Source organism: Phalangium opilio, unplaced genomic scaffold, assembly GCF_054372755.1.
Source record: "Phalangium opilio isolate 3A_F unplaced genomic scaffold, DU_Popi_V2 ptg000013l_1, whole genome shotgun sequence".
NCBI classification, from domain to species: Eukaryota; Metazoa; Arthropoda; class Arachnida; order Opiliones; family Phalangiidae; genus Phalangium; species Phalangium opilio.
The window spans coordinates 10,743,548-10,764,012 of NW_028324148.1; the positions used below are offsets into that span (position 1 = coordinate 10,743,548).

At 36.1% G+C, this 20,465-nt stretch overlaps 3 protein-coding genes across 4 annotated transcripts; 2 read left to right on the forward strand and 1 right to left on the reverse strand.

The window, feature by feature from the left end:
- Positions 1-6,726: 6,726 nt before the first annotated feature.
- Positions 6,727-18,182, reverse strand: LOC149709008 (uncharacterized). The gene is made up of 4 exons (XM_089863206.1): positions 17,624-18,182; positions 8,044-8,088; positions 7,896-7,980; positions 6,727-7,755 (listed from the first exon to the last, which is right to left on the reverse strand). The coding sequence occupies exons 1-4, from the start codon at positions 17,698-17,700 to the stop codon at positions 7,603-7,605; spliced, it is 360 nt and encodes a 119-aa protein (XP_089719332.1). The 5' UTR covers positions 17,701-18,182; the 3' UTR covers positions 6,727-7,602.
- On the forward strand, positions 9,059-11,999 carry LOC149709009 (uncharacterized). Of its 2 annotated transcripts, none has more exons than XM_089864447.1 (6): positions 9,059-9,887; positions 10,423-10,791; positions 10,857-11,063; positions 11,128-11,391; positions 11,649-11,813; positions 11,883-11,999. In XM_089864447.1, exons 2-6 carry the CDS (start codon positions 10,711-10,713, stop codon positions 11,997-11,999), a joined length of 834 nt encoding a protein of 277 aa, XP_089720573.1. In that variant the 5' UTR covers positions 9,059-9,887; positions 10,423-10,710. The 2 variants fall into 2 exon arrangements, with proteins under 2 accessions (XP_089720573.1, XP_089720572.1); XM_089864446.1 differs by having other exon boundaries at positions 10,561-10,791.
- On the forward strand, positions 14,408-16,475 carry LOC149709010 (uncharacterized). Its single transcript, XM_089864448.1, has 3 exons — positions 14,408-15,256; positions 15,468-15,757; positions 16,247-16,475. Exons 1-3 carry the CDS (start codon positions 15,109-15,111, stop codon positions 16,451-16,453), a joined length of 645 nt encoding a protein of 214 aa, XP_089720574.1. The 5' UTR covers positions 14,408-15,108; the 3' UTR covers positions 16,454-16,475.
- Positions 18,183-20,465: the final 2,283 nt, after the last annotated feature.

The following is a 20,465-nucleotide window of genomic DNA, read 5'->3' on the forward strand; positions in this document are numbered from 1 at the left end:
TTCCTAGCCAGATCCCAAAATAGCCACCAACGTTTGAAAATACCTCCATTGGCTGGAAAAGAAAGCATTTCTTTGCTTATTTACCGATTTTAAAATTAGAACTAGTTCGTGGTGTTACCTTATATTGCGGCCTATGCGTGTAAACGACAATAGTGTTTCCTCTTAGTTCGTGAAATATGTCCACATACGTTGAGTTAGGGACACTGTTGAATTGAGGTAGATTTTTCAATAAAAAAAATTAGTATCTTAAGGCACATTCAGAATATAATTCTGAAATCGTACGATCTCGTCTCTTATTAAGACTTTTTACAATTGCGAACGACTACGCAAAATATTCGCGGGTTTAGTTCGAAATTTTGCAGTTTTGTCGAACAGTGTCTGCCAGGATGGCACCACCTCGTTAGCGCCTTTTCTTTAGACATAGCTCACTCGATCAAGCCTTATTGATGCATGATTGAGTTAGCTATGCTTTAGCGAACGATATATGAAAAGTTTTAAGGTTCTTGGCGGTATTTGTCATTTTGAATCGGGGTATTTTCGTATGTAAGTGTTGGTTCTAAAAATCAATACATATGCCAATCGTTCTAAGTCGTCTGCTTTTTAGTTTGAACAGGGAAGTGAACGTAATTAACTAGGTTACCGAAGAGAACGTATGATTTTACTCTAGCAATCTTGTCGTAAATGCATCATGTAGATACTTACATGTTGAATGCAAGACGATTTATGTTGAAATCGTAGAATTCTTCCCTAGAAGTAAAAGTCGAATAATTAGTAACGTCGATGATAAAAAGCTTGAGAAATTGATTGGAACATCCTCATAGCAGAAATCTAAGGACAATAATCCTAGGAATGACTAACATCTCTTGAATATTTCATGGGAAGGGGTGAGCTTCGTAATGCCACTTCCTTTGTTTTATAATGTGTCAACCAACCTAGATGGTCATTCTTATGCGCTACTCTCCATAAATTCCTGTCTTTAGGTTTTGCAGAAAAGTACTAACTTACTCGCAAGAAAATGGACATATGTTTAGGCAGTTCTTCCTTACTTTCTTCAACAAATGTTTGCACGTGTCTACAAAATTATTATTGAACCAAGTTATTTGTTTAACCCTTAATCATAAATATGCTGTAGACCAAATATTATATTTGCTTACCTCTATTTGTTCTGTTGCATGCAACATATCCGGGTATGAAAGGTGTAGGAGTTGGTATGCATCCGCATGTTGTGTTGAATGTATCCCATAAACATGCATTAACGCACATCTATTGATGATATCAACATTATTGAACGCAGAAGTTTGAATATTTCATATAAATAAAAGGAAAGCCATTAAAACAGAAAAGATGTAATATTTGAAATTTTTAATGGACAAATTATAAATTACGGTATTACCTTTAACCATAAAATGATAATTTACAATTAAGTTTATATTTTGAAAGGGGATGCATGATGACTAGTCTGCCCCCTCTCTGATATTAAATTAAGAGAGACTACCGTCGTGAATGCCTTCCCTTTAGTGTACTCTCAGTATGACAGGATAGAGGTAATAAAAACCTATCCTCCATTTTCCAGTAAGGGGTGGAAAAGTACCTCGTGATTTGGTAAAAAAGCATAGGATAGTTGGGGAATAAGCCAACTTCCTAAACTAGAATCCCTCCCCTCAAGAGGGTCAGGACATCCCCATATACACTTTCCTAAGCCAGGAGCAACGCTACCGGGGAACTAAAAATCTAATTTTCGACGCCCAATTTCTCTTTAGCGTTGACGTAAAGGAAGGGATACCAAACGTTCTACCAAATACCTAATGATGGACACTTAAAGAGGATTATTCGCTCATGTTAATACTTACTAATTGACTCAAATCCCTAATATCTTGAGAATGGTTATAGATGCGATGATAATCACGGCAGTTGGTTTTATATGGCTTTTCCATTCTATAGACTATTGTCTAAAACATGTAAAATTTATACATCTTAAATTATGCCTTAAAGTTGCTAGCGTTTAATTAGATTACTTTTTTAAAAACAGCTTTATTAATTGTTCCAGGCAAAAGAAAAAATGAGGGACGATGTCTATTAGGCACTTCGTATGGACTTTGAATATTAATGTTTAATCCAATCTTGAAAGGCTTGTCCTCCCCCATGCTGGTATGCGTAGTTGTTCTCAGCACAAACTCTTTTAAAGATTTATTTACGTCATCAAATTTCAACTTAAAGGAGGGCCGTCTGATACTGGAGTGGCACAGTTGGAGGACGTCCTTGGCTGTTTAAAAATCCCAGAATCCTTTTTATGGTTTTGCATTATTGAGTGCAGTCATTTCTTGGTGAAAATATTTTACTAGCTTAACACGTGTAAATAGTAGTTCTAGTTGGTATAGCCAGGTGGCACTTACAGCGTAATTTATGCCTAACCTAAAACCGGGTTACTATGGGTAAATTTTACGTTCATTTATGGAAAGGGCGTTATAGTGTATGCCACTCCAGTATAAACATCTGTATCTCAACGTTTCAAACATTCATTTACATACCCGCGAAGCTACCATTTTGCTTGATACGAGTAGCCCAGTTAACATTAACAATGGCACATGGTTCGTAGCCGTTAAAAACCCAGGAGCTAAAAATTACGGTTAAATATTAAATAAGTGCGCAACATGCTTCACTGACAACAGGCATTTTTTTTCTTATAATAGTGATATGAATTATTACGAACCTTTCACATATATTCGGGGGAATAATAATTCTGGATTGGTTGTAGTGAATGAAAGCGCATTCTTTCACTAGTTTCATATGATACTGTGGTTGAGTTATTATAGATAAGGCATCACTCCCTTTCGGTTTATCCTATTTTAAAAATAAGTATTATTAAGTTGTCATATGACCAGGGATAGATTTAATTTGAGAAGTTGGAATGGAGAACAGAGTAATCTGGGCGTGCGTCAAAGTCCTGGACTCCCTTCCACGGGACGGATGGGCATGAAAGAAGAGACGGGTCATAGCGACAGAGGTAAAAAGGAATTACGTAGTTTTCGCCGTCCCTGTCAGCAACGTCATCAAAACGTAGTTTAAGTGAGCCACTTTAAACATTTCGTTACGTGTTGGAGAGAGGGGCTTAATACTGGGCTATGAGTCGGACAGAAGTAAATTCTAACCGTTCTCCATTCCTACTTCTAAAATTAAATCTATCCCTGATATGACTTTGTCCTAACTCTTCTAATGAAGTTAATTCACACGTTAGTTCAAATTTCAAGACTTCAATTTGAATTCCACGTCTAAAAAGCTTTGTTTACGCTTTATAACATTTAAAGGAAAGCGCTGCTCCATGATCACCCCTAGCATTCTGGGTAATCTTCTGCACACGAATTTTACCTTGCCAAAGGCAGGAACCAATCGGACCTAATGCACTAGTTCCCATTGGTTCCTGCCTTTGGCTTAACTAGCCTTTAGCAAGATTAGCCACTGTGTAGCAGAAAATCTATTTATAAGGCGCATCAATTGAGTCGCGCTTTCCTTTAAGCATGTAATAGCCGATATCAAAAGCAAATTTAATTAAAAGTAAATGAGGAGAGAAGTAATAATAAACGGACTAAGCGGATTATTAAGGACTTGTTAATTTGTTAAGTAACTTAGTCAACTAGTAAAAGGACATCAGAACCGTACCATTGTCTCGCAAAATTCCTTCGACCTTCGACACATCGTGTAATTTAAAAGCCTATTTGGAAAAAAAAAGACGAACCAGTTCTGATTACATATTTTTTCCAGAAAATTAGAAATCAAATCGCTAGTAACACAATAGCTTTAAGAATGACATTTCTAATTGCAGTGATGTTTCATTTTTTAAACTTTGTTCAAAGATCACCGTTAAGTACTACATTTTTGAGCAATTTCAAGTTTGTCGACGAAAATCATGTTTTTTCAATTCATTAAAATGTCATAATGTAGTTATTATGTTACTTATGATATAATATTAGAAAGTTAAGAAATTACTGGTCATCCATGCACGCTACTATAGCCGGCAAAGATGGATTAGGATCATTAATAACATCAGCGTCTACGGACGTATCGAAGTTCAGGTACAAAGAAAGGAACCAGGCCAGTTGGTAAGTGCAAATTACGAAACAGACGAAACACACCAAATATCGAACTTTACGACGTATCCCAAACGCCAATAAACAATTAAAACAAGACACGCTTTTTCGTTTGATTCTACAATTTCTTGCGCGAAGAGTGAAAAAGCCAAGTTTTCTTCTCATTATGGTTCACCAGGTCGTGGAGTAATGTGTGCTACGTTTATTGTACAGTTCAAGGGTTTTAAATCGATAAATCTATGTCATTTATCGCAGATGTTGAAGAACTAAATTATTCAAGAACAAACCGTAACACCTGCTACCTTAAATGTCGAACGTTAAAATCAATAAAGAATTTTCGAAGAAACGTGTTTTAAAAACAAATACCAACTTATGGGTTTTCCATATTTTATATAAAAATGAAAATGTTCACATATCAGCAATTCTGTCTTTTCTTGCACGAACAATGGAGTCGTTACGATAAAACCTCCAATATTAACTAGGGTTCAATTGATTGCAAAGGTTACAACGTTTTGTAACAAGAAAATTATTGCTAACCCCAACTGATTGAAATCTACGATAGAACTTTAACAGAATTTGTATCGCTTCCAATAATACCCACCTATGGGATGGAAATAAGACAAATTTCTTATACGACATGTGTCCAGTGACCACCAGTTTGACTGGAAAATTTATAGGACATTGTCCACTGGAGTAAGCAAAAATAGTGTTGCATCATCATAGTCAAGCTATCAAAACTTCGGAAAATTTATTGGTCAAAATGTCCAGTGAAACCCCTTAGTTTTTAAAAAAATTATGGGGCATTTTAAAATTTTTAGACAGTGTCCAGTGTCCTGTGCTTATTTCCGGCCCCACCTTATGTAGTCTTTTAGTGAGGTAAAACTAACAGAAGAAGGTCGAAAAGAGCACTCTAAAATTGTGTTAGTAACCAATGATTCTTTATTCTAGATTAACCTTAGACAATAAGTCGGTTAACATAAGGTTACAAGATTTCAACTGATGAGAGGATAAGTAAAATCTTGTAATTATACTTTTCACAAAGTATTGCTTTAAGCGCCATGGAAATCAGTAACATATTGGTTAGTTTTATTAAACATTTTATTCAAAATTATGGCCTTTCAATTAAAAAATCGTTCCTTTGCAAAACTACCAAGAAGTATTCCAAATGAACGGTGTCAAGACAAAGACTGTTAGATTTGCAGCTGCTATAGACATGTATCTTTTAAATCACATGTAAAATTAGTATCATAATGACACAGTCTTTCATCTATTAAAAGCGTAGATTTCCATTTTAAATACTTATCATCGGTACTTGATATTATAGAAGGGTTTGAAGAATAATTAAATTATTCGTGTGTAATACAGTATAAAAGCGGTTCCTTCTATACGACCGTATTCACAAATCGCGTCACATTACTCAACTAAAAAAAAGGGCAGAATTTTAATGTATTCGCAAAGATGTAAAACCAATAAAATTGGTAAAGAAAATTTCAGTGCTAGCATCCATTATACAGAGTGTTCTTGATACAACAACTTAAACGGGTCAAAGTGGTTGGAAAATGTCAAAGAGCATGGGGTCTACAACGTTTAGTTACAGAGATATGGCTTCCCAAATATTTGCCCCTAAAACAAGGAACTAGCCACTTTATTTGACAGCGTTGGCGCACTTCTGCTACTTAAGGTTCAATAACATCATTAGATTGTAATAGAGATTATTGACGGCTGATCTGTCCTACATCGTGCCTATTTTCTTGATTTAGGAACCCATATCTCCGTACCTAAATGTTGCAGACCCCTATGTTCTTTGACACTTTGAAATCAGCTTGACCCAATGAACACCCCATTTATTTTATGACTTATCAGGAACATCCTTTATTAGGCGAAACGGCCTTTTTTACTATTTTAACAAAGCATTCTGTTTTATTTATAGATAATAGATTAAAATTTATGTTTATTGAAAGGATAGTTTTTACCTCTCCGTGTGACGTAGTCCAGGAGAGGTTCTGTAACGGCCGTGTCTGTCTGTGTGTCTGTGTGTCTGTCTGTCTGTGTGTGTGTCTGTCTGTCTGTGTGTGTGTCTGTCTGTCCGTTGTTACACCCACGTGACCGCGTTCGCAGTTTGCGTATCGGAGCAAACGTGTTCGCCATTTCCGAACTGCTTTCACAGTCACGGAAATGGCTCCTCTACTTGAGTTCTCACACCACCAATCTTCTGGTCTTTGTCCATACCACACGGACACTAGTCTGTTCTTACTGGCTGCTAATCACCACCATCTTCTGGTCTTCGTCCATTCCACGTGGACACCAGTCTGTACATACTGGCTTCTAATCACCACCATCTTCTGTTCTTTGTCAATCCCACATTGACACCCGTCTGCACTTACACTGCCTTCTAACACCACCATCCACTGGTCTTCCGTCTATTCCACATAGACACCAATCTGTATCATTGGCTTCTACTCCATTATCATCGTTTGGTTTTAGGATATACGCGGCGATCAGCTAGGGTTACGAGAAACGTCTAGCCTCCCTAAGGTAGGATCGCTACCAAAGGTTTTCGCATTTGCGGTTTTTCCTTACTATTATAATGGAAACGAATCGTATATATACCCCAAAATTTGAAGAAAGCGGGAAGAGGGGTACCCTTCACTTTAAACGTCAATATTAGCAAAGTTTGAGAAGATAATAAGTATAACTTTATTTTAAACGATTTAACTATTATTAATGTTAATTATTGAAGATTAAAATAATTAAAAATAATTATATTTATTTAAATATTAAAGATAAACCTCTCGTGCAAAGAGAGAGATTATCATTGCCTCCTATATCTACCAAGGCCCGTGCATGCGATATATTTCCTTCATTGCCTCCTATATCTATCAAGGCCCGTGCATTGTGATATATTTCATTCATTGCATAAACATAAGCGAGATTGTTTTGGGAAAAAAATACTGCTTCCACTAATGCGTTTATACTCCTTGTTACTGTTGTATAGAGTAATCATGATAAAAGCTTAAAAAATTACGAGAGGACAGACCTTTTTTATCCTCATTCAAAAATATTTTTTGGTGCTAAGACTGCTTTAAAAAATCCAAACGGTTAGGCATTGGTAAAAAAGACAAATGATATTTTTCAAATCTTATGAGATAACGCCCACCTAGTTGAAAATTGCCGTTTTTTATCCGCGGGAGCCATTCCTTATGAGAATTTCGATGCTAGTAGGTTGTCAATTAAACTACCGGTATATTATTGTTGTTGGAAATTGGATATTAAGTCAAATTAAGTGGTTGTAAAGAGCCAGCAGGTTTTTGCCACTTCTTTTTGTGAGTATTTGATTTTTATATGTAAAATGGAGGAAGATAATGTTGAGAGTAAGGATGAAATGCGGAAGCGCAAAGCGCGGGAAAGGATGAGGGCAAAAGGTCGACGTTTTCATTGGATACTTAAGGTTATATAATCTTCTCGACACGGAGAGGTAATATTTTGGTTTTCCCGACTTGTTATCAATGAGATGATATTACGTTACAATTTGTGGTCTTCTGGATGGTTTTTGACTTAGCTCGAAATAAACCTTGTAAACTGAATTCATTGTGATATCCAAAAATAGAGGCACAGACATTCCGAGCCAGATTCCAAAATAACCACCAACGTTTGAGAAAAGTTCCATTGGCTGAAATAAATATAATGGAAGAGGCAATACAAGTAAAAATTTCATAATCACTACAGCGCAGGCACCAAAAGCGAGATTAAAGACCATTGTATCATTCTTACTTGCACCAAAGTGGCCCTTAGACGTTTTTAGATATTTACCTTATATTGTGGCCTGTGCGCGTATTCGATTATAGTGTTTCCTCGTAATTCATGATAAATATCCACTTTTTTAACTGATCGATTTCTAAAAATAGTTTCCTTTTAAACAAGCTTTAATAAACATTAGTATTTTAATGAATGTACTTACATATCGATAGCGAGCTTATTGATGTTATAATCGTAAAATTCTTCCCTGTTTGGTAACGTAAACGAACAGATATTAAGAAATCAATACGACGGTCAACAGGGTGTTCCAATAAAGGTGGTAGGACCAAATTAAAGTGGACGAACGCGGTGACAGATACACACTCACACACAGACTCGTCCAGTGTAATACCTCTCCGTGACATCATCGTCACTCGGAGAGGTAAAAACGTTAGGGCAAAATGTCGAAGTAGGTTGTAGGATACGTTGAACTCTGGTCCTACTCTACTTTTTGAAACACTGTGTATACTTTGTGTTTCTGTGTATGCCATAGTTTAAAGGGCGTGTTCTTCGATTCAGACTAAAGTATTGAAAACATGGGGTCTAAAACATTTAATTTTAAATTGGCTCACATGTGGTGTAAGATATATCAGGGTGCTCAACTTGTTTAGACAATTTCAATAGCCTCCAATATAAAAAAATTAATGAGCCTTTGTCTAGTAGAAGTGTACCTAAGCTGGTTATGTGAAGTAGTTCAAAGTGTTATAACACGAGAGTTTGAAGTTAATGTTTTTTTAATTAGTAACAAATTAACATAGTTATTAAGAGGTATTGTTCAAATTAGGGCTCGGAGTTTCTATAATATTAGCCCTTTGAATAATGATGACTATCATGTCATTATACATAATACGTTAAGCAGTAATGGAGAATAACTTATATAGACATTAATGTTGTTTATATACAAATATCTATAAACACCCGAAAGAAGTATATATTTATTCAATTTACTGTCATAAACAGTAATAATCGAAATACGTTATCAGTTTTGTGATCGTAACGTTAGACTTGACAACAACCAACAATATATTAACAAGGCATATCAAAAACAAAAAATCGGTGTTTATTCGTATATAGCTTTTTTTATAGATGAAAGAAAATAATTTCGTCGTATACTTATTATCCATAAAAAACATTGCAGCTTATTACACATCTTTTAAGAATTTTTTTCAACTATTAGATGTTAGATATCAACAAAACGTTATATTTAGACGTGATATCTGACCTCATTGACAGTTTAAAGTTTTCATGTTTTTTATCCTACGTTTTGGTTACCCGATAATGGTTTCATAGCTTAGTTGTGATCCATTTTCGTTTCATTCTTCATTGCCATCATGTCGGAGATTCCAATATCTCAGGATCATATAAACGCATCGTGTCTTCCGCGTACCAGAAGTGGTGTTTGGCATCACTTTGATGTATTAAGAGAAACAGTCGGTACGAAAACTAAACTTGTCGCGAAATGTAAATATTGTGCCAAGTAAGTTTCCATGTGGGACAGCTATAAAGTACAAATTTAATACATGTGGGACAGCTATAAAGTACAAATTAAATACATGTGGGATTAGGTGTCCCTGTCCAAGCGTTTTCAGTTTAGTGACTTTGGTTTTTTCAAAGTTCCCCAGAATTCAGTAAAATACAAATGTCAATAGATGTCAATGTCCAAGCGTCCTTGGTTTAGTTCGTTTGGTTGAAATTTTTCTACGATAAAAAATACAGCCAAATAAGCGTGAATAGTTGCTCCTTTTGAACCGTACTTGATTTAGTGGCTTTGGTTGACAAGTCATTCATTTTTATCAGAATACAGTCAAAATCTAGTGTAATACAGGCGTCCTTGTCCAAATGTACTGCGTATTACATGTTTAAAAATAGGAACGGTGTCAAACATACGTTTACGTATTTAGTGTTTCGTATTCAGAAGGCCGAAATGGCAGTATATCCACGGGAAATTTGAGATACCATGTGGAAAGGAAACATCCCGAACACGTGGAAGATTACGAAAGGTCAAAGGTATGTAGATTTTGAATTCATTACTCGTAATCCCTCTCTTGACCGACAAAAGTGTTCGAAAACGTGTAGAGCTCCAACCCGCCCTAACCTTTTCGCACTGTAATTTCATTAAGTTTACAGATCGAAAAACTTGTAGTTGTTAGGCCTAATGTGGCTATTTTGAAATGAAAATATAAAAGCACGCGTGATTTTTTTTGACACCAAACTTGAAAGATTTTACGCTAGGTTTACATTCACGTTGTCAGTCAGTACTTAGTATTGTACAAAAAAAGCCTCGTTAATGAAGTTGCGGTTGGTTCTTAATGTATTGTAGCTCGCTTCGAGAGAAGTGTAACACAAATCAAGGTAATTGTAACATGATTATTTTCAACATCAGAACATTTGGATAAAGGTTACGAAAAACGATACGCGATCCCTCGTAATTACTCTATTAGCGCTTAACTATTTGAAAGGCGCGCTTTTGAATTTTGTCCCACGTCAAGACGAGGTTTCTGGGCTTATTGCTAATTAAGTATTTAGTACCAAAATGTTATAGAATACACCCCACCTGCCCATCTGAAGTTTGATGAACAGGAAAGCAAACAAAAATGATGGGAAGAATCATGTTATATAACTGAAGCATTAAGAAGATACAGAGTGTCATCCTTCTTCTATTATCCCCTTCTCATTCTAGGTATATTCATCTGCTATAGATAATGCCAGAAACAAGCTTATTCGTTGGATTGTATTAAAAGATATACCATTTGACGAAGTAGAGGCTTTAAGTTTCCGAAACTTCGTAGGCTCCATTGACCCTAATAGTTCTGTAGTGTCTAACAGCGTAATGTTGAGTGCCAAAACAGTTAGAACCTATATACTACAAGCTTATGAAGAACAACTACCGATTATTAAGAAACTATGTGAGGTAATTACGTCTGTCTAGTATTCCCGGTAAATGTGTTATCTATTCACATTTCACGATTTCCGAAGACCATGGATGGACAAGTAGCATTTACGATGGACCTTTGGACGTCAACTAACCGCGTAGCGTTTATGGGAGTTACTGCTCACTGGATTGAAACACATTGGGTTATGAGGTCTATCACGCTTGGATTTATTCATGTCTCCGGACGACATACGGGGGTTAACATATGTGACGTTTTCCTGGATCTAATAAAAGACCGTAACATTAGGAATGTAAGCCTAATCAAACAATCTTATTAATATTCCGTGGAGCAGGCACAAACACTTTGTATTTCAGGTATTTGCCCTAACTATGGATAATGCGTCCAACAACGATACTTTTTCAAGAGAACTCGAAGAAAGATGTGCTGTTCTTGGTTATCGTTACACTACGCAATGTCGGATTCGTTGCTTTGCGCATGTCTTAAATTTGGGGGTTAAAGTAATTCTAGACCAGCTTAAATCAAATCCAAAATACCAAACCGAGGAGGAATATGGTAGCGACGAAGACGATTTCGTTAATTCACCAGAAGACGTATCTATAGGAAAAGCTGTGGCCAAGGTACAACATTAATTATTGAGGATTTCTTTTAAGGGGTAGGCAGCAGGTGACACTTCCATAGTAGTGTTTCCATGCGTGTGTTTCATAAAAATTTTGAGGTGGACGAACTTCGAATGATAGTTGAACGTAACACTGACGACTTCGAAAATATTTACATTAGCCAATCATTCAATGACACATTTATGCAACCTATTTACTGACATCTATGGAGTATTTTACAGTATAATTATGTGTCACATACATTACGGTTCTTTCAGATTAGATCGGTTGTTGTACAAATTCGTTTATCTGTTCTGAAGGAGGAAAAACTGCACCAGTTAAACAAAACATTTGGGATAGATGACCTAAATCTGGTTTTAGACGTCAAACATCGCTGGAACTCCACTTATGACATGCTTAGAAGAGCGCTGATATTGAAGCAGGTAAGTGAATGCTATTGTGCGTTTTTGTTCTACCATGAACATTGAGGATGGGCATGTCTTTAACTATAGTCAATACAATCACTTATGAGGAGTGAAAAGGAGTTGCACAAATATAATTTAACCGACGCAGAATGGGAATTAATTAAAGAGTTCTTGAATATCCTGAAAGCAAGTCGTTTATTTTAACTGTAATTTCCTCCATAAACCAGTACTACCAAGAGTACGAGCGCTGAAGAAAACTCTCCTTAACTTTAAACAATTAATTGAAAGTCCCACACGTACAACCTTAACAACGCAATCGTTACTAGATCTAATTTTTACAACCCGTCCAGATAGAATCCTATACCAAGAAGTTATACAAACCGGTGCATCTGATCATGACCTAATTATGTGTATAAGGAAGAAAAAAGCTCCGCGTAAAGAAAAAGAGATTAGTTTTATACGGGACTACAGAAACTTTGATAGTGACGAGTTTGTAAAGGACTTAATCAGTAACCTCGATCACTTAGGATTAGAAAACATAGATGATGGTGTCTCTTCTTTACAAAATACTATAAAAAGCACACTTGACAAGTATGCCCCACTACTATCAAAACGCAAATTTATAAATAGCCCACCTTGGCTTTCCAATGAGATAAAACATGTTATGCACCTTAGGGATATGGCCAAAAAGAAATCTTTTAAACAACCATTATTTATTGATAAATATAAAAAATTACGTAATTTGACGAGTAACTTGGTTCAAAAAAGTAAAAAAGATTATTTTCATAAAAAATTAAAGGGTGGGGCTAACTTATGGAAATTGGTAAAGCCCTTCATGAAAGCCAAATCTAAATCTATTGTCATGATACGTAATAATGGAATAGAATATACAACTCAATTTGAGATAGCAAATAACCTAAACAGGCATTTCACGAAAAATCCATGTATAATTAATCCACAGTTAACAATCGAATTGAATGATGTATGTAATTTAAAATTAGTAGAAGTATCAGAAAGCATGATTTTTACTTATTTAAAGAATTTAAAGTCTTCGAAAGCAACAGGGTCAGACGGATTGTCGAGTGACCTGATAAGGGGTCTAGCTATAGTAATTACGCCATTCTTAACTAAGCTAATTAACTTATCCATAAACAGTCACACCTTTCCAAATCAATGGAAAGATGCCAAAGTAGTCCCTTTATATAAAAAAGGTGACCCAACGGAACCTAATAACTATAGGGGCGTTTCAGTCCTGCCAATTCTTTCAAAGATCCTTGAAAAGATCGTATACGACCAATTGCTGGCACATGTTATCGATAATAATTTATTATATGAAATGCAGGCTGGCTTCGTACCAGGTCACTCGACGACCACGTGTGTCATGAACCTTTTTGAGACTATAATACAAAGTATAGAAAAAGAGTGGTATGTTGGAATTGTCTTTGTTGACTTGTCTAAGGCCTTTGATTGCGTAAATCATGAAATATTGCTTAATGAACTTAGATCATGCGGGGCAGATACGGGCACCCTTAAATGGTTCACGTCTTATCTTAGTCAAAGAACACAATCCGTAATAATTGGTAATACAAAATCTCAATCAATGACTGTATCTACAGGTGTTCCTCAAGGTAGTATCTTGGGGCCACTATTATTTAACATATATACGAGACATAATCATAAATGCTTAAAATTTTCAAAGTCTTTTGAATACGCGGATGACGATGCCCTTCTCTCTGTATCAGATGACGCTTCTAAATTGATCACTGAATTAGAATCGGACGTAATAACTCTAAAGAAAATGTTAGCCTCACGAGGCCTTATTTTTAATGAATCTAAAACTGTTTTTATGATTATTGAACCTAAAAAATTAAGAGGTACAACGCAAGACATAATCAAACTTGGGTCCCTAGATATATCACGGGTAAAATCATATAAATATATCGGAACCATCATAGATGAAAAGTTAGATTTTATTGATCACATTGAATATGTACTAAATAAGGTAAATAAGAGACTCTGGCTCGTCCATCCACTTTATAAATGTTTGAACATTCAAAGTAAAATTACGCTACATAAATCTATGATCCAACCCATCTTTAATTACGGTAATTTATTTTACAATATTGGCCCCAAAAAATACTTACATAGACTTCAAATTATACATAATAAATGTGCCAAATTAATATTACTCCGAAATAAGAGATCATCTGCCACAGAGGCTCTTAAAAACCTAAATATGAATATCAGCTATTAGTACTAATGTATAAAATCTATAATAATCAAATGCCAAAGTATATCCTTGATATGTTTCATTTAGTCGATCATAACTATAATACCCGCATAAATCTTAAAACCTTTGTTCTGCCATCAAAATTAACGACAACCAACTTGAAAAGTTTAAAAAACAGGGGAATCCAATCTTGGAATAACTTACCATGTGATATAAAAAATATAGCTAACATTAATGAGTTTAAGAGAGATGTAAAACAGCATATTTTTAATGTTTAACAATTAATTTAACTAACGGACCCCTTTGTAAACCAGTTTCGACTGAACAGGGATATCCAATAAAGCTTTAATTATTATTATTATTATTATTCATATTTACATATACCGGGTGTTTCTGAAAGGGGCGCGGTTCTTTGGGTCAAAGTGAGTAAAAATGGCCCAGCAAACTTTAGCTAAACGTTGTACGTGAAAGTTTGCAAGTAGGGTTGCGCCTTTCACTGAACTTATTTCAATTTTATGCATAAACTTAAAACCGAAATTTAAGAGAAAAAGGATTTGTTTAACCAGCAAAAGCGCATAAATCTGTTTAGACGTGTACAACTGCTATGGTCTTAAATTATGATAAATTTTATTTCGTTTAGTAACGATCATGTTCAACATGTAACCGTATCCATTGGAAATAAAGTTTTTGCGCGAAGTACTTGAACTGTACTAGGTTAAGCTTGTCATGAGATCTTAGTGGTTGCACCCTTACTAATCAGATGATTGAGGTTTTCATTCTTGTTAAAATACACTTTCTCTTATCTCTCGATTATGAAATTACGAATAAATTTGAAAACTATTTGGTCAGAGTCACAAAACTTGTTTCACAATGTAGATCATTTGCATTGTTTTAAGTATACCACTTTCAAGGAGTCGTAACAACCCGATGAAGCCCTTTATGTTTCGTCCATAGCTTTCAAAAATACTCTGTACGCATATTATTTATTACGGTGTGAGCGAATAATCCGATTCTATATTTAAGGATTTCGAATTAGCGACTCGACGCGTCTCGGTTTCTAAATATCCAACCGTTTCCATTGTTATGCCTGTATATCACTGGTTACAGAATAAACTTAAGATAGTCATCGACACAGCAGTGGGTCCTCTTAAAGAAGCATGTTGCCTTGCCAGAAACAAACTGGAAGCATACGCGGAAGAGTCGAATGTAGAAGCCCAGTGGATCGCTATAGGCAAGATTTATGCGTTTGTTTAACATCTCAATTCGCCAAGTAATCAGTTATGAGTAATAATATCAGAGCCACAGCGTAGTAACGACTGTAATGCATAATATTGCACTTCATCAATTAAAGCCTATTCGTCGACTCGTCATATCTATTTAATACCAAAGCTGAATTGCTGGCATAACAAGATTCGTGACTAACAGAAATTATGTTTTATTAGTTGTGGATCCAACTCTGAAATTGGATTTTTTCAAAGAAAATTACGACAAAACAACAGTAAAGAACATCAAATCCGCCGCTCTAGACGTCTTTAATAAATATTATGAGATTAACACGAATCATTCGGCTTATCCAACCTATTCATCCGGAAGTTGCAGTGCAGAGCTAACAAACCAAATGCTTGCCATTTACCCCAAGCGTCCCAGAAAACAGGCCAAGGGATCCGAAATTCTTTTATATTTGAAGGATGAATTGGCCCCGCCGAACACAGACGTTTTAGAATGGTGGAAGGTACGTTTCTGTTAAAACACCAAATATTATATAGACCTATTGTTGTTTTATCTCTGGGCGTTAAATGTACCACGTCCATAGCGAAAGGGTATATAGCGTATATACAGTCTATTTACATTAGCGGATGCGAAATTTAGTTACCATGAAAAACCTTCAGCGCGTCTAACCGTCAAGCTCGGCCAGGCCCTACTCTCAGCCTTCTAGTCCTGTTTATCTTCTTTGTGGAATTCCACGTTAGATTAGGTTTAGTTAACTGCTTTCAAACTGGTAATTCATGGGCGAATGATCTAATGAGTGTATAAGCGTGGGGTCAAAACATAATAGACCATATATACTAGCGACCTAATTCTCGGTGAGCAAATATTAGGTACGGAATGTCTGGGACGTAATGTCCAGGGAAAAATAGACAAGGATTACGAGTATCACGGAAGACGTACTGCACAGCTTTTATATGTGACACTAAACTTTGTAATTGCACTTTGTTTTCAGATTAATGAGCAGAAATACCCAAATGTTGCCAAAATGGCAAGAGACTATTTGGCAATACAAGGTTCGTCTGTTCCTGCGGAAAGGATTTTTTCCAAGGGTGCGAATCTAGTCTCACCAAAGCGCGGGTCACTGAAACCGGAAACCATTTCCGCCGTTATGAGCCTCAAATCGTGGTGGGCGTCAGATTTAGATGCCTTTTGTAAATAAAATTGTATTTGGAAAAACGTAATCTGTACGTTGGGTTGATTATTGTATTAACGTCAGGCTGATTTACATATTGTTGATGTGGCACCGATGTCTTCCAGTAAACCTAAGTGTCTTTAAATGTTAGCCGCTTTCTCAAATCGGAGTTACTACCCACCGCGTTTGTAACGTTCGTCATTCACAAACATCCGTTGACATTCTTTTAATCTCTCGGGTTGACAAGTTCTAAAACTGAAGGTTTAAAATGTTATTGAGAAGCTGTCTCGTTCAAATCATTTTTGATACCATACAAAAACATTTTTTTATTTATGTCTTGGTGTCGTTTAACATTGAATTACCAGGGAATCAAGCTAAGAGTAATGATAGTCGTAAAATGATGACACCTCTGTAGTTAAACAAGGGTTTTGTCGGAAAGAGCTGTAACGACTATGTCATCCTGAAGCATACTTTTAAATATTAAACAAAGCCAGATACTATTTAGTCACGGAATTAAATATAAACATCTTATGGATATTCGTTACTAACGGCAACGTTGCTATATATTGTCCGAGAGAGACCACCTTTAGAAATAAAGCTTGTATCAATGGTTATGGACAAGAGCCAATATGAACAAATATGTTATCCGTTTAGCTTGCCAATATTATACGCGATTAGAAATATCTAGCGCGAATGTTGTATACTAACAATGTCAATTGATAATCCACTAAGGTCTTCTATATACATATGTTATTGTTTGTACATAACGAATTCATTAGCATTATTCGTTCCGCTATATCTATTAATAATATATACATCTCAATATCTATAATTTTGGATAATGTATAACGGAGTCCGAGCCCTAGTTCAAATGTCCACTCTTGTGCTTTTACACTTTGAACTACTTTACATTATCAGCTTAGGCACAATTCCACCTTTAAACGTACACTTCTGCTAGATATAGGCTTATTAACCGTCTTAGATCGGAAGCTATTGAAATTGTCTAAAAAAGATGGGCATTCTGATATATCATACTCAGATTTGTGCCAATTTTCTAATTTTAGGGGCCTGTGCTTGGAGGCCCGTACCTAGCTCCGATACTAAATGTTTTAGTCCCCATGTTCTTTATCAGAAACTCTCTTTATATTGTACATGATAATTCATTTTGGTTTTAACAGAAGGTTTAATAATACATACTCGCAACCTATAGGACAAGATTCTTCGCATTCTCTGGGAATGCCGGTATCAATTTTTTCGCAGATATCTGTTATCATACGAAGAAAATCTTAGTATGACCAGGAGTATATTTAATTTTGGAAGTAGGAATGGAGAACAGAGTAATGTTGACGCGCGTCAAAGTCCCGGAGGGGTATGAAAGAAGAGGCGGGTCATAGCGACAGAGGTAAAAAGGAATTACGTATTTTTCACCGTTCCCGTCAGCAACGTCATCAAAACGTATTTTAAGTGGGCCAATAAGATAATTTAAACTTTTCACTACGTGTTTGAGGGAGGGGCTCTATACTGGGCTATGAGTCGAACTGAAGTAAATACTAACCGTCCTCCATTCCTACTTCTAAAATTAAATCTATCCCTGGTATGACTAAGAAATACTATGGTGTGCAAAACACTGAAGCGATAGAGGGAATATTTGAGGTGCCGCGAAGGTACTTTGAGATTTGGGATTACCTGAAATCTAAAACCTTTATTTTTTGTTATTACGATAGTGAAATCAATGCGCTATGGTAATTATGGTACTGTACCCAGTCACATCTTGAAATTTCGTCATTACACCAAAGAGAAGATAGAGGGGAGTAGAAAGTATGGTTATACCTGTTTCCCTTTTTATAGCGCATCTTCAAGGCGTAGCTCAGAGGAGTTTCCTTTTATGACGTCAAATACGTTGTTAGTATATTGTAGGTGGCGCGACGACAGACCAATCAAAATCAAGCAAGCCGGAAGTTCTCTTGTACCTCTAGTTCTAATTGGGGGCAACAGAGTAAAGCGGGGGAGATTCTAATCCGCTCCTTTATTCTCTTTGGTTTCAACAAGAAGTGATATCTAGTTTATTAGGGCGAAGGTAAAAATTGCCTAAGAATTCGCGCGCCATAGCCTAATGGAATTTACCGGAAATGGAGCTTTGGTGATATCTCCTCCACATTGATAATTCAAGAATTTTTGGGGAAAGAAAATCAAAAACTGGAATAATTACCTTTCATTGTTTTATTACATGTTTGGTACGGTGGAATTACAGGAACCGGAGTAGGGATGCAACCACAAGTTCCATTGTACCTTTCCCAAACGCACTCGAGAGTACAAAACTGTAAAATTGGGAATATTCCCTTTTTAATTTCCCTGCTAGGTGACTGGTAAAAAAAGAGAGAAATTGAAAATAACAGTGGTTACTTACAGCTTGACTTAAATCTCTTGAGTTTTGGGTTCGTTTATATTCTTCTTTGTAATCTTTACAATTAGTTTTGTACGGGTATTTTAAGTTATAAACCATGGTCTGAAACAGTATGAAAACAATAGACCATTTTCAAAAATCAGGGGTATAGTAGTTCGGTGTTTCACCACCTTGTTTTCTAGAGACTGAACTTCCGGTATGTGGACAACAAAGACGCTAGACATGACTTAAAAAACTTCGGTGGACTGGTAACGTTTCGGTCTTATTTAACGTCTTCGGATCCACATACCGGAAGTTCCGTAATTAAAGCGGATGACGCTGAAATGAAATTCTTTAACAGATGTCATCAGCTTCATTTTATCAAGAAGTGATATCTAGTTTATTAGGGAGAAAGTGTTAGATGCCTAAGTATTCGCGCGCCATAGTCCCAGTCTCCCTTTCAAAATACAAGGGGGGACGTAAAAGGAGGCCGGGCTATTTCACCTCTCCTCATTCGGAAAATACGTAATTTTCGTCATTCGCGTCGCGCTGACGTGAGTTTTCAAGAACCAATTAGGTGCTGGTTGTAATTTCTAAACTCCGGACCTACGTTTGGACTGGAGATAAAGCTGGAAATGTGGCGAATTTATACCTTCCCCCTAATAAACTAGATATCACTTCTTGATTTTATCAAAAGATGCAGTTCACGGATAATATTAAAACAGGGATCCATGTAATTTTAGAAGCAGGAATGGGGAACGGCAAGCCTTTTTTTCAGTCCGACTCATAGCCCTGTCACGAAAAATTAAAATTTTCTTATTGGCTCACTTATACTGCGTTTTGATGACGTTGCTGAAGAAGACTGGAAAATTAAAAATACCTAGTTCTTTTTTACCTCTTTCGCTGTGGCCTGCCTCTTCTTTCATACCCCCATCGCCGGAAAGGGGGCTGTGGATTTTGATTCCCGCCCAAATTACAGTGTTCTCTATTCCTACTTCTAAAATTACATGGATCCCTGATCAAAATAATTTTGCTTTACTTTTCTGAAAACAGCTTTGTTTAATGTTCCAGCCAAAACAAAAAACGATCTTCTATGACCCTTCGGTATTTCATTTATACTTTGCAGGTTAATGTTAACCCCTATCGTGAAATTCAAGTCATCCAGACTGTAAAACGTGTTTATTCCCAACATGAACTCTGATAACGAAGGGGGGGGGGGGTTATAATTAAACATTTTAACAGTTTTAGATGTATTAAAACCAAAAGCGGATTATACTTCACACATAAAGAACATAAGTCCCACTTTTCCATAGCTTTGGCCATGGATTTCATGATATTCCCGAAGTAAAAACTAAGCAGACGAACAAAAAAGCTTTTAACCAATCATGAGCCCCCTAACCATAGATAAACTCTTTAATGCCAGACCAATCGGCGACGGCTCTTACTATTTTCTTGCATGGGATGGGACCTCGACTCGACCTCGCCGTCGACATAACCGGGAAGCCCGGAAGGCGAATTTGCGGTATGGTTCGGTAGGCGTTATAAAATATTCAACGTTTTAAAGCTCAAGTTTCGAAATTTTTTGAGGCATTTACTAAGTCTTTAACTAAATATTATAAGATTTTCTTTAAATTTCAACATAAATATAGCTCTGCG